General features: G+C 42.0%; 1 protein-coding gene across 1 annotated transcript in view; it reads right to left on the minus strand.

Annotated features, from left to right (window-relative positions):
- The window catches only part of SCLT1 (sodium channel and clathrin linker 1), a 128,823-nt gene that overhangs the window by 93,984 nt on the left and 20,453 nt on the right, over positions 1-14,386 (minus strand). Inside the window, exons 7-10 of the mRNA XM_077815226.1 lie at positions 11,515-11,650; positions 10,070-10,192; positions 9,072-9,137; positions 4,146-4,216 (exon numbers count right to left, since the gene is read on the minus strand). Coding sequence (XP_077671352.1) covers positions 4,146-4,216; positions 9,072-9,137; positions 10,070-10,192; positions 11,515-11,650 — 396 coding nt within the window. The remainder of the gene's footprint in view (positions 1-4,145; positions 4,217-9,071; positions 9,138-10,069; positions 10,193-11,514; positions 11,651-14,386) is intronic.

The following is a 14,386-nucleotide window of genomic DNA, read 5'->3' on the forward strand; positions in this document are numbered from 1 at the left end:
GTCCAGTGTCACATGAACTGGTCACATGCCCTTGCATGCTTCAATGACTCATAGCAGGGTCCATTACCATATTCAGGCTAGACCATCCACAGGAAAGCGCATCAGGTGGGGATAAGCTTTTTTCACGGCCCATTGTGTTCACTGATGGGCCATCAACTTGAATAGTCCATTCACAATGTGCTGGCTAGACTAGTTGTAAACTACCTTGTGGGTGTTACCACAGGAGCAAACACATAGTCAATATTCATAACTTTAGAGACAAAAATAATACATGCATACAAATAGGATAATCATTCAGCAATACATAACTTTTCCATTGACACCTTACATGACATATTTTATACAAGATTTTTTGCAATTATATAACAGTGGTAGCAACAATGATCTACATGATCATATTTTAAATCATATAACATCACAGGCCACCACCACCAGAGACCCTGGTGAAGACCCAGAAAGCGGTGGTAAGTCCAAACGGTAGAACCCTGCATTGGAAGTGCCGACGGCCCACTATAAACCTCAGGAATTGTCTGTGGGTCAGATGAATATCTATGTGAAAGTAAGCATCTTGCATATTGAGAGCTGTAAACCACACGCCTCTTTCTAGCGAGGGTATGATGGCTGTGAGCGTGACCATACGGAACTTGGGCTTACGTATGAAGTGATTGAGACTATAGAGATCTAGGATTGGTCTTCATCCCCCTTTTTCTTGGATACCAAGAAGTAGGCGGAGTAGACCCCTGCACATTGAAAGGTCATGGGCACAGGCTCTATCGCCCCTCTCTGTAGAGGGGAGTCCACCTCCAGGGAGAGGACACCATCATGCAAGTCGTCCCAGAGGTGGGACAGGGGCAGGGGATGAAATAGCATTGTGAACTTGATAGTATAACCATGCTGCCTTCCTCTAAAATAGCCTGGAAACTGTCATGGTCCTACTGGGGAAGCTTGTCCGCAAATTCCACTAACTCGCCATAATTCAAAAAGTCATACTTTGCAAGTAATGCCAGATAATTAGAGATGAAAAACTGAAGGCTGGCTGATGAAAAGACCTTATGACCCAAAAGGTCCAGCCTCTTACCTTTCTTGTCAGTTGGAGTGGAACGTGGGTGTTAATGTCTGGCCTGTTCAGTAATGGCCCAAATGATAAGGAAATTGGGTGAGGGAGTTGAGAAAATAAACTCAGACCCTTCAACAGTACATAGTACCATTTTTCTGCTCTCTTTGGAGTGGACACACAAGTTGCCAGGGTATGCCAGACAGTGCAGCCCAGAGGGAGAATGGCATCATTGATTGGCTGGTACTGATGCACTAAGAATGTCCAGTGGCTGATGCTGGCTGTCCTGCACCTGCTCCAGTGGCATGTGGAGGGCCTCAACCACCCTCTTTAATAGCTCCTGGAACTGGCAGTAGTCGGGGGAGGAAAGAGAAAGGAGTCTAGGACACTGCTGCCTCTGGTGACGAGGAGGGAAACTGCTCCAGATCTGGTGGTACCGTCGGCATCGGGCTGATCGACCCATCCTCCAACCCCGGTTCCGAAGGCTGGAGTGGTGAGATGGGGGGGGGAGGGAGGAGGAGGAGACAGACTCCTCATGGGCAGATTGGGAAGGTTCCAAAGGTGGATACTGGGGCCAAGATCCCCAGTATGGCCAACCCACCCATGCAGCTGGGTACCAATGTCTCCTGTGCTGAGGGAAGGGTGATATTGCCACTGGGCTGGTGGAGCCTTCAGATACTCTTGCCATCACATCAGTGGATCATGTGCACCATCTGAATCTTCCAACGGTGAGAAGTCAGATCGTTGTTCAAATGGTGGAGCCACCGCCACTGAGAGAGTCACAGGGGACTGCTCGGGAACACGACCCAAAGGCAGCAAGTCTAAAACAGGGGAGTGGAGTCTCTTTGGAGGCAAATGCAGCAGAGGATGCAGGGATCTCACCTTATCTAGGGCAAACAGTTAATAAGGTCCAGGAGCTGATTCGAGTCTTCCCGGTGTACGCAGCACATGTTCCACAGACAGAACCAGAGCCAGAACGAGGACAGAAGCCTGTCTCAGAACAAGTGATTCCCGTGTTTTCAGCAGTACTGAGGCTCAGCGACCAGGACTGGCAGGTCCAACATTTTATGCGACTTCTTGTTGTGCTTGTAGGTCCTCGAACACGCCACATCTCTGTGGCTCAAACTCAAGGAGGATGCAGTGTCTTTCTTAGGTCTTGAGGAAGACTTACTGCCATGGTCATGCACATGCTTCTGAGCCTCACAGCTAAACCCTGGCACCGGATCTGTAGTCCTGGTACTGGAGGAACTGGACTAGAGCTCTGGGATAGGAGACACACTCCTTGATTGCTCAGGCCAATTTATGGGGGCGTTCCCTGGCATGGATCTGACTGCGGCGTCAAGGGGACCTCGATGAGGCACTTCTTGAGGTGGAGAACCTGGCCTTTCCAGGTATGGGCAGGAAAGGAGAGGCAGATACTGCACCTGGATGCGACGTGAGTTTCCCCCAAGCAGCACTGGTGCTCATCGCTGATTGCAAGCGAGGGCAGGAAGCACAGATCTTGAACGTTAGTGTCTTCGGAATAATCCAGTACCGAGGTTCTGGGAGGCAAGCAGAAAACCACCAAAGAAGTGCCAGAAAGTCCTTAAATCCTAAGAAAACTACTACTAATAGTAAGAACTACTACAAAAACAATAAAATGCCAACTATAAACAAGAATAAAACAGTCTTTTTAGAGAGCCTGAAAGTGTGTCACAATGGACAGGAGAACAGCAGAAGCTCTGATACAGACCACACAGCAGCGAGACGGAACCAAAGGTGCAGCTGGTCTAACCCACCCTTTATCCCCTCGGTTGAAGCCAGAAGGCAGACCAAAGATGCATAGGAGGACCAGCAGGCACTACTACTTCTAAAAGCTCTGACTCTGGGCATATGGCGCATAACCCTCAGTGGAATACAACAGGGACCATCACTCGAAGAAGAAAATTCTAATTTGGTAGAACAGAGGATTCCACTGAATTTAGGATAGATTCAATAAAACTTTTGTCCACAACCATCTCCAGCTCGGGGGTACAAACAGCACCTTTTTGGCTTCTGGATATGGGGGCAGGGTTGGCAGGGAGACAGAGCAGTGGGACTGGATAGCTTATGTCAATTTCTCGTGCCAATAACTTAAGAAAATGTTAGTACTATGACTTATCAGAAAAGATAAACTCATAAATATTTCTTCAGATGCTACCCCGAACAGGCTGTTCAGTACCACAACAGAACAAGCCTAAATAAATCTGTGGGGTGGTCCATGGAAATCCAATCATTTCCCTGAAATTCTTAAAAACACCCTTAAAAATAGGAGGAAGAGGTGGTGAGAACAAAGCACAGAGTTCATACAAACAACAGACTCTGAAAGAAACTGAACAATTTAAGATTCATCCCTTTCTATATTCCATAATACCTAAGAAACATAATTCTCTTTACCTCACAATGGTATATGACATACATGAAGCAAACAAGAATTATCCTAGTCATACAATAAAACTTTAAAGTTATTCAGAGTATTTTGAATACTCCTACTTCATGAAGCCCAGAAGCTGCAATGTGATTTACTGCCCATACAACTAGGTTTTGTGCAAATATGCTACACTAATAAAAATATTTGGCTGGTCCTTAGGGCTCAATCCTGCTAAATGGGAGTAAAGAGTGCTCAGCACCTTAAGTGAATGGGAGCATTGAGCACCTCAGAGGATGTGACTCTAAATGTTCAAAGCTAGCCCCAAGATTATCTCTATGTTAAAGCTTAACATACACAGTATTAATGGGTGCAGTGGGTGACAACAGCAGCAATTTGCTTAACTCTAGATATAATTAATATGTAAATTATGTGAATATATGAAGTAGTATCTTCTATGTGATAAAATATTATACACACACACACACTATGGTATACTGTATACACTGAGCAGGATTTAACAATCAGCAGAAAATGTGCTCTGTCAGAATCTATTCTTACCTACATTTAAAGATGAACTGTGACTACTGCTAAAGACAATTATCGGTAACAGCTTTGTAATGAAGACAAGGCCAATGATAAAGTAATGAGTCAAGAAGGAATATAAGATAGAACAGTATATTTAAAAGGGTCTCTGATTTGTACCTCAGTTGTTTGCGTAGCTGTTCTAGTTCCATATTCTGTTCTGTTACTGTTTTCAGAAATTGTTGGTTAGTCTGTAAAAGGAGGAAAGAGTTGTAACATATTCCTTGCTCTGTTGAAGGCTATTTAAATGCAAAGTCTTGTTATATGGTGTCTCCTTTATCTGACACTTAATATGCTCACTAATAAAAGCAGGCATGCAGATTTATTCATTTATTCTCTTTAATCAATTTATTGCTTATTTTATGTGGGCTTATTCATTAATGCATTTACTCTTTTATCAGGCATCCTGTTAAGGTAGAGTAACTACTGTGACTAGAGGTACAGAAAATACTATCTTTAAAGAATTTCAAACTCTCAGTTTAAGCTCTTCTCTTAAATTATGGCTGGATTAAATTAGAAAACCATCTATTTGCTACATAAATCAGAAATATTTTTCACCTGATAACTATTTGAAGTTATAGAACAATTTTTGGAGCATCACAAAACATTATATGGACATTACTTAAGCTTCAGAAAATTTCTGTTTACAGACATTTTATAATATTTAACTAGTGTAGTTTAAAAAGTATCATCAAACTTATTTTGTGGAAAAAGCCAAATCCCATTTTGAATTATGGTCTGTGGATGGAGGTAAAAAACACTAATACACCTAACGCCCTCAGTCTATAATGGGACTAAGGCTGTGAGTCTGCCAAGAAGGTCACAGATTTCGTGACTTTCCGGGACCTCCATGACTTCTGCAGCAGCGAGTGTGGCTGACTCCGGGGCTGCCTGAGGAGCTTGGGCAGCCCAAGGGTCAGCCATACTGGCCGCTGCTGAGGCAGTCTTGGACCACCGCATCCCTGCCCACAGCAGCAATGGGGGTCCTGGGCCGTCGCACCCCCTCACCAGCAGCAGGGGTCCCGGGCCATGCATCACTGCCCACTCCAGCACTGGTGAGGGTCCCGGGCCACACACTGCTGCACGGCTCATCCAGAGCACTCGCAGCACCCCCAGGCTGTGAGCCCCCCCAGAGCACCCAGGGTGCCCCCGGGCTGCCCCCTACCCCACCCCACCCCCCCAGCACCCACGATTTAGTCAGTGGTATATAGTACAAGTCATGGACAGGTCACAGGCCATGAATTTTTGTTTACTGCCCATGACCTGTCCATGACTTTTACTAAAAATACCCATGACTAAAATATATGACCCATGAACCTAACTATGACCCATGAACCTCTCAGTGCCAATGGGATTATAAAAATATTCTAATCCCGATATGTATATTCTGGTTCACCAAAGATCATCATCATGTGAGGTCATAAATGAAAGCCGGGATCATACTGTTCATTAATATCATTGTGAAATGTATGTACAGATACTATGTTAGGAGTTACGCATGCATGCTGAAAATTTGTTTCTAAAGTCTGTATCAGGCCAGAGTTCACAAAACAGGTTCTGTCACACAAGAGATATTTATTCACCTGTTGACATGTAAGTTAGGTATTGTAAGCCAACACAATGGCGGTTCATCTACATATCAACTCAGCAGGCAATGTAAAATCAATATGGAGGCAGGAAAATAAACTACAGGGGTCATCCTGACTCTGAGGTATACGATGAACTTTGGTGAATATAAGGAGAAGGCAAGAAAAACATCTCTTTAACCTGCACCTAGGAAGTAATCGGGTAATATGATTACATTCATGAAAACAGGATCTCAACCAGGCTTAGTTGAAAGGCTGCGAAGGACATTTGAGTCAGAGAAAGTTCTTTAGACAGAAAGTTAGCCTGTTAAGTTTAGAAAAATCACATTATGATTTTGTTTTATATGTAATGCTTTTGTTTCCATTATCCTTTCTCACCATCTCTTGATTCTTGAACCTTTGATAATAAAACTTTTTGTTGTTTTCACTATAACTATATCTCAGTGCTGTGGTCTTATACAAGGAGATGATCCTGAGTTAAATCATTCAAGCTAGTGTGTACACTGTTCCTTTAGGAACAGCAAACCTGGTATATCTGTCGGTGTTCAGCGGATAAGGGGCCAGACCCTTTAGGGGAATCCTTCAAAGGAACTTGTGTATACCTACTGTTAACCTGCAAGGCAAAGTCAGAGCTGGCATACCCTGAGTAGATTGTATGGGTAGCTAACAGGCAGTTGGTGTCAGGGAGCTGACAAGCAATTAAGCACCAGCAAGTCTCCCTCTTACTGGAAGCAGGGGGGTAACAAGGTGACTCATAGTCCTGAATGCCCTAAGAACCATCACAGGGACTCCTACTGACATCAACAGGAGGCTTGCACAAACACCTAGGATAGAATATGGCCTTTATGTAGTAACTGAACTTTCAAGCCCTGATCCTGTAATTGTCACCAGATAAACTGACATTTTAATCCATGTGGAGCCCCAAAGAACTCAATATGGCATTACCTGGCACAGGGTCCATCTGCTGGGAGACAGTTACACATTTGGAACCCCAGACATAATCTATTATGTACCTTATTGTTGTGTTTAACATGACTCTGTAGGAACATATGCTCACCTTTACAACCACTGCTATTTCTTCCCTTTTACTTCACTTCCTTTCCCATACTCCTGTTTCTCTCTCTTCCCTGTCTGCCTCTCACCATTTTCCCTCTGCAATTCCTTCATGGCAATTACTTCTGATTCCCAACACCTGTGTGCTTTGATCTCACCTTTTTCTTAAAGGGATGGGGGAATACAGAAAGTGAGGAAAAGAGAAAAACCCACTGATTATCATGAGGCCAAATTACAAACCAGAAAGCCAAGGCTCAACCACGCACTAAGGCAAGGTTTTCAAACTGACTAGCAGTTTGGGATGCTCAACCTGAGATACCTTGTAGAAGTCTAATTTTCAGGAAGCGTGGAACACAAATCCCTTGAAAAAAAAATCAAGCCCCTTTATGGTGTCTCAAATGCGACACCCAAAATTGCTAGCCACTTTTGAAAAACATGACCTACAGCTAACTGGAGCAGAAGCCAACATGCAAGAGTGGAAAAGGTGGTTTCAAAGCCCCAGAAGCACAAGCCAAAAAAATAACCCTAAAAAGACTGACTGTAAATGGCAAGGACATCAATGTCATCTGTGACAAACCTTATAAAACACTGGTAAATGTGGTGGAGAACTGGCCTATATGACCTGTAATTATGGGAGACCTAGAAATGTGCTGGACAAACTTAGTTTTCTTTTGAAACAAAATAACTTTCTTGCCTTTTCCTTGCGAAGATGTTCACATTTTCAAGACTCAAATTAAACATAATGCAAACTATACACTAGGATGAAAGCCTGTCACCAATTTCTCCTAGAGATCACAAATTATTGTTTACCCCACAGCCACCCAAGGATTGCACAAGACTACCACAAGCTTCCTACCAGCTGGCTGCCTGTGGCTGAAAAAACTCCTCTGCTGAGCAGCCAAGAGTGGTCAGCAGCACGAAGTCAGTACAGCCGATGGGACTGCGAATAAAGAACAACTCCCAGCTCTGATAGACCCCATCTGTGGTCTTGGTCAAGTCACAAAGGCCAAAAAATGTAAAGTAATCAAACTAAAGTTTAGCTAACTCCAGAAAAAAAAAAAAAAAAAAAAACAGATTTATTCCTAACACTTCCATCTGTAGTAAACAAACTCTGAAGTTTAGAAAGGGAAGAATAGCGATAACACAGGCTCCATATTATACAGAGGACAAATCCTATGCTCTTTTCATAAGGTAGATACAGGAAGGAAGGAAGAAGACAACTTTAAGTGTAGAGCTGTAAGGCTTTCTGAATGGGCTACTCGCTAGATTAATTACTGGGGAAGGGAGTAACACAACCTAGTTTACACAGTAAGGTATTCTTCCAGAGCAAAAAAAACACCAATTAAGACAATTTATGATAAGATCCAATTGATTGTAAATTATATGACATTATCCAAGGACAGCATGTTATGTGTCATGTTACTGGACATGTAATGTCTGGTGTCTTTATGACAGGTTTCAGAGTAGCAGCCGTGTTAGTCTGTATTTGCAAAAAGAAAAGGAGTACCTGTGGCACCTTAGAGACTAACCAATTTATCTGAGCATAAGCTTTCGTGAGCTACAGCATCCTTTGAGCTGTAGCTCATGAAAGCTTATGCTCAAATAAATTGGTTAGTCTCTAAGGTGCCACAAGTACTCTTTTTCTTTTGGTGTCTCTATGTTTTCCTTTATTGGCAATCCCCTGTGATGGGACATTCACTCCACACTAATCCTGAAAGGGTTAATGAAGGTGAGAAAGGGCCAATTAGAGTGATAGGCCGCACATGAGGGCATTAGGCTGGAGACGCAACCCCTCATTAGAAGATGAAGCTCAGGTGAGCAGGTGTGGGCTGGGCGAGCATAAAGCCAAGAAGCTGATAACAAAAATGGCTGCAGTGAAGAAGTCCATAGCCATTCTCTGTGCATTGGAGAGGAAAGGAAGGAACCAAGGGAAAGAGTAGACCCCTTATGGAGGGGCATACTCAGACGAGAGATGGGTAGGGAGCAGCCAGGTTGAAGACCGAACAGACCTTCACTGCATGTTGTAGGGTCTCTGGGCTAGAACCTGGAGTAGCGGGTGAGCCTGGATTCCCCTACCAGCCACTGATGCATTGGCATTGCCTTGACAGCAGGTCCAGTGAGCCTCTATACCCCAGAAGGGGAAACCACACAGTGACCTGGCTGGACGGCTGAGTCCTGGAGAAAACTGCAGTTCTTGGAGGGAGAGGGGGACCGCAAAGTGAGAGAAACAACAGGGAGGGGGCAGACCGCAAGGGGAGACATCAGACCCAGAAGAGAGTTCATCTCCAGAACAGCCAGGAGTAGGGGCCACCTGTGGCAAGTACAGTACCCTGATACCCCCCAGAATATAAACTAACAATTTAATAGTTTGAAAATATGAATGCACTGTCCAGATGGAATCACTTACCAACTCTGTTTTCTCATTGGCTAATCGAAGTTGCTCAGTCAGTTGCTGAAAGCTAGCCAACTGATTCTAAAATAGGAAATACAGAGCTTATAATCATCATCATAAAGGGCTTGTAATTATCCTAAAGGAATTTTAAGTTCAACTAAAAAGCATTTTCAACAAATTAGATATATGTTATGTTATATGCAGTCAATGTTACTTTAATTTTTTGGATTTTAGTTCGATTATTAGTGGGATTCGACCTGGTAAATCTTTGGTTACATCACAGATTTACTACTGGGGAAAAAAAGAGTCTAAAGCCTTATGGTCAATTTCTAAGCAGTCATATAATGCCTCCCTCCTAAATGGGTACAAACCTAGCAAGATGCAAACATGCATAAACATTTGGACCACTTCCCTGACTCCAGAACACCCTCTATGTAACTCTTGTCACAAAGGATCCGTAGAGCAGTTTTCTCACAGGTTATGTGGGAAAAAAATGAACAATGCCTTCTACCCCATATTCACTTTGCGGAGTTTGGATTTCCTGACAGGTAGCTACATATAGCACCCTGCTGCAATTTAGCCCACAGACCACTAATTAAACAGTGCAGCCAGGGGTATGAACTGAACCTTTACAAAAACAAAACAAACAAACAAAAAAACACTTATTTTTGAAGGGTGCTGAAGAACCACATGACTGATTCTTGCTCTAGTTCATTGTAGTTCTTTATATACACACACACACACACCTACTGCAATATGCATTCCCCATCTGATTGTCAATGGACACATGAAATATAGCCTAACTGTACCATACGGATTAGAACAAAAAAGAGTGGCACCTGAAATCTACAATTCTCTCTGACCATTAAATAATATTTAGATGATTGCTATAATACATTTGGTGGCAGATAGCTAACTAGTGATATACACCATTTTAAATTTGACTTACTTACAGCCCTGAATTTCTCCAGAATACAATGACTCGACAAAAGAAACAATACAATCAAAATTACTTTTTGCTTTTGCCCTTCTACCACATGAATCTGTGCTTCAGTCATGTGCCCCTGGTATCGCTGCTGGAGTTGATCTAGTTCCTGTGATACTGTCTGCCAGAGTTCTAGTGCTTGCTCTTTTTCCTAGAAGGTTTAAAAACAAGAAAGATTATATATAAAATTCTCTTAGCAGAACATGTTTATCTTAATGTACAACACTTTAAAAACAGGGAACGTTTTCCTTTATATTAAAGAAATTTAATATAAGTACTGGAAATGTGACTTCCTGTTTCTATTCTTTCACCATCAAGATACAGTGACGACTAGATATCTTTTTTACTGAATGAATGTAGGAGACACACAGCTTTCCAAAGCATACCCACAGTCATACTACGCTATGGCTGGTATTGATAGGGATGTAGTTTTCATAGGGAGTCAGAATTTTATTTCTCTAGATACTTTTATGGATCTCATCCAAGATCTCCTGATGCACTTTTCTCTCTCCCTTCCCAGCCTCCAAAAAGCAGACTCAAGATGGGGTGTTTTTGTTTGTTTAAATAGATGAATTCAATGATAATTCATGGTTCTACTACTGAAACCAGAAGTCCCATTTTGTGACTATTCACAAAATACCAATTTTAGATAAATGAAAATGTTTCAAGAAAGTGTGACTTAAGATGACCGTGTCATTGTAAAGATCTGAACTGAATAGACTCTGCCTTTCTGCCTTTTTTTTAGCATAGCTCTTTTCAAAAGTTTAAATTAGAAGCGACATGTGACTTCTACCAAGAGTTCTGAGACTGTCTGATTCAACATATACAAAGGTTTGAAAACCAGCCAAATTTGATTCAAATAGTTAAAATAAGCTCTCAATTACGTGGATCAACACCCAGTGAAATGATAGGAGCTGCACCTGTGCAACAGCAGAATTTGGTCTTTGTATACAAAAGATAGAACATCAGCCTGTTATAATAATGATCTTAGATTAGAGAACCTAGCCTTTTCTAGCTTTAGATTCTGATTTTCTACCTTCCAAACAATGCAAAATTTTCTCATTTCACATTTACTATCTTTTTGACCAGTGTTTGCCAAAAATGATTGAGAATACATCTTGAAATATTCACCAGTGGATGTAGAAAGGCTTTACCATCCTGCCTCATCACTATTTCCCCTCTATAGTCGGGAATTGAAAAAAAAAAAAACCAGTAATTAAGTATTAGTACAAAACACAAACTTTCTGGGTACAAAACTCAGAACTCTTTCAGACTGGTAATCAAAACTATCAGTTTGTAGTTTTGTACCCCCTCTCCCCCCAAAACAATCAGTAAAGAGTATTTTAATATTCCTAATCCAAAAAAGATGGTTATGAAGAAGGATTCCTTACCAACTGATGGAGACATTTTCCCCCATGTGCAAAGGAATTAGCCAAAGAAATAAAGTAGCAGCTGTGTTTTAAAATCACTCACTTGATTGGCTAGTTGTAACTGATCTTGAAGGTTTCTTACTATTTCTTCATCTGCAAACACATCACTCCCCAAGAGAATGCCAGAAGGAAGGGCCTCCAGCTGCTTCTCAACAGCCTCTTTCAATTCCTCATGCAGCCTGTGACACAAATAATGCAATAAACCATTGCTTTTTCAACAATATTTAAAAAAAAAAAATTTGGCGTAGCATAAGTACAATTAATGTAAAATTGATTACAACTAAATCTTTAAAACAAGTTATATTTTCAGTGCACCTTCTAAATGTAATTGATATTTTGAATTAATGTGTAATTATCTTTGAGTATATTATAAAAATTAAGACTAATTTAAAAAGCATGAATTTCACGATAAATTAGGTTAGAAATCGTAAAATTGTTTAATCTTCTCAAAGAGGTAACAAATTCATACAAGACCCTTGCTTTCCTCTCCAGAAGAAACTCATTAAATACTAAAGGCTTGTCTACATGGTGCATTAGTCCACACCAGAGGGGTATACATTTTCAGTCGTGACTAACTAGCCCACGTACACGCTGACGGTGTGCACTAAAAGTTCCCTAATACGTATTGACATAATGTTTGAAATGGGCCTACACTGATGTGCCCTAGGGAATTCTTAGTGCGCAACAGCAGGTCCATACAAGCCAGTCGATGAATGACATGTTAGTGTGGAGCATGGACTAAATCTTACACCTCTCCGGTGCAAACTAAAGACCCTTGTACAGAAGTCCTAAGGTTATTTCATCCTGAAGTTCAGCTATTAAAAATAAAGTCTATAGCTTTGCAAGCATTTTTGTTGTGCTAATACGCCAGCTTCTAAAAATAAATTTTGCCTGTCATTGAGACTAACATTGTAGAAAAACAGTGGTATTAAGGATCTAATCTGAGTCTCCATTTTAACCCCATTCCTCATGAATACTAGCACATATGTTGCTGCCTCTTATCCAACTTCTTCCTCCATGAAAGTGCATGCATGTAGAGACACTTACTTCTAAGTTAGCCAAAGACGGGGGGGGGGGGTAAGATAAATGGATTGATTAGTTTGTGTATTGGTGTAAGTGTGGGTATGTTTGAGAGAAGACCTTATTGAGGAAAAGTCAACTCTCAGAGAGACTCACTCAGAGAGCGCCTGCTTTGTGCAACTTCAGTTTCCTTCAAGGCATCCACATCCACCTGCTTTGCCTGCTGGCCTTAGTCAGCCACAAAACCCCCAAAAGTGGGCAGCATTGGCTAGGTAGAGAAGGATAGGAGAAGTACCATGGCTGGGGTGTCTGGGGATGCAGTGATTTGCTGGGCTGCTGTGAATCACTGATTGTGACATAAGGCTGTCCTCCATTGATGGAACAGTTCAAGGAGGACAATGACTGACAGTTTCTGCCACCCACGAGAAAATGAATTCCATGTAGTGTGCAGCAACTGATGCAGAAGGATACAAATGTGCACCCCCATCTGCATCTATGGAGAGGGCGAAAAATCAAGCATGCAAAAAGTAGTAATATAGCCATGGTAATATGGGCAGCAGAAACATGGGCTAGCTGCCCCATGTACATACCCACAGGGTCTGGGCAGTTTTGTACTTGGGACAGCTAGCCCATTCTAGGCCTCCCTGTGCTACAGTACTATTTTCTACACATTGATGAAAGATATGTAAGTGCTACTTAAACTCCTGATCAACTGTGTAATAAACAGCTACCACAGACCTTATTCATGTCTATTAGGATTATTGGCATTATTAAGGGCAGCAGGATTTGGCCTTAAATTTGTAATCCGCTCTTCACCCCAGAGACACTCGAATGACAGGTTTCAGAGTAGCAGTCATGTTAGTCTGTATCCGCAAAAAGAAAAGGAGTACTTGTGGCACCTTAGAGACCAACAAATTGATTTGAGTATAAGCTTTCGTGAGCTATAGCTCACTTCATCGGATATATGCAGTGGAAAATACAGTGGGGAGATTTATATACACAGAGAACATGAAACAATGGGTGTTACCATACACACTGTAACCAGAGTGATCAAGTAAGGTGAGCTATTACCAGCAGGAGAGAAAAAAAAACTTTTTGTAGTGATAATCAAGGTGGGCCATTTCCAGCAGTTGACAAGAACATGTGAGGAACAGTAGGGGAAGAATTAAACATGGGGAAATAGTTTTACTTTGTGTAATGACACATCCATTCCCAGTCTTTATTCAAGCCTAATGTAATGGTGTCCAGTTTGCAAATTAATTCCAATTCAGCAGTCTCTCGTTGGAGTCTGTTTTTGAAGTTTTTTTGCTGAAGAATTGTCACTTTTAGGTCTGTAATCGAGTGACCAGAGGGATTGAAGGTGTTCTCCGACTGGTTTTTGAATGTTATAATTCTTGACGTCTGATTTGTGCCCATTTATTCTTTTACGTAAAGACTGTCCAGTTTGGCCAATGTACATGGCAGAGGGGCATTGCTGGCACATGATGGCATATATCACATTGGTAGATGTGCAGGTGAACGAGCCTCTGATAGTGTGGCTGATGTGATTAGGCCCTATACTGGTGTCCCCTGAATAGATATGTGGACACAGTTGGCAACAGGCTTTGTTGCAAGGACAGGTTCCTGGGTTAGTGGTTATGTTGTGTGGTGTATGGTCGCTGGTGAGAATTTGCTTCAGGTTGGGAGGCTGTCCGTAAGCAAGGACTGGCCCGTCTCCCAAGATCTGAGAGAGTGATGGGTTGTCTTTCAGGATAAGTTGTAGATCCTTGATGATGCATTGGAGGGGTTTTAGTTGGGGGCTGAAGGTGATGGCTAGTGGCATTCTGTTATTTTCTTTGTTGGGCTGTCCTGTAGTAGGTAACTTCTGGGTACTCTTCTGGATCTTTCAATCTGTT

This window comes from Eretmochelys imbricata, chromosome 4, assembly GCF_965152235.1.
Source record: "Eretmochelys imbricata isolate rEreImb1 chromosome 4, rEreImb1.hap1, whole genome shotgun sequence".
Taxonomy (NCBI): Eukaryota; Metazoa; Chordata; order Testudines; family Cheloniidae; genus Eretmochelys; species Eretmochelys imbricata.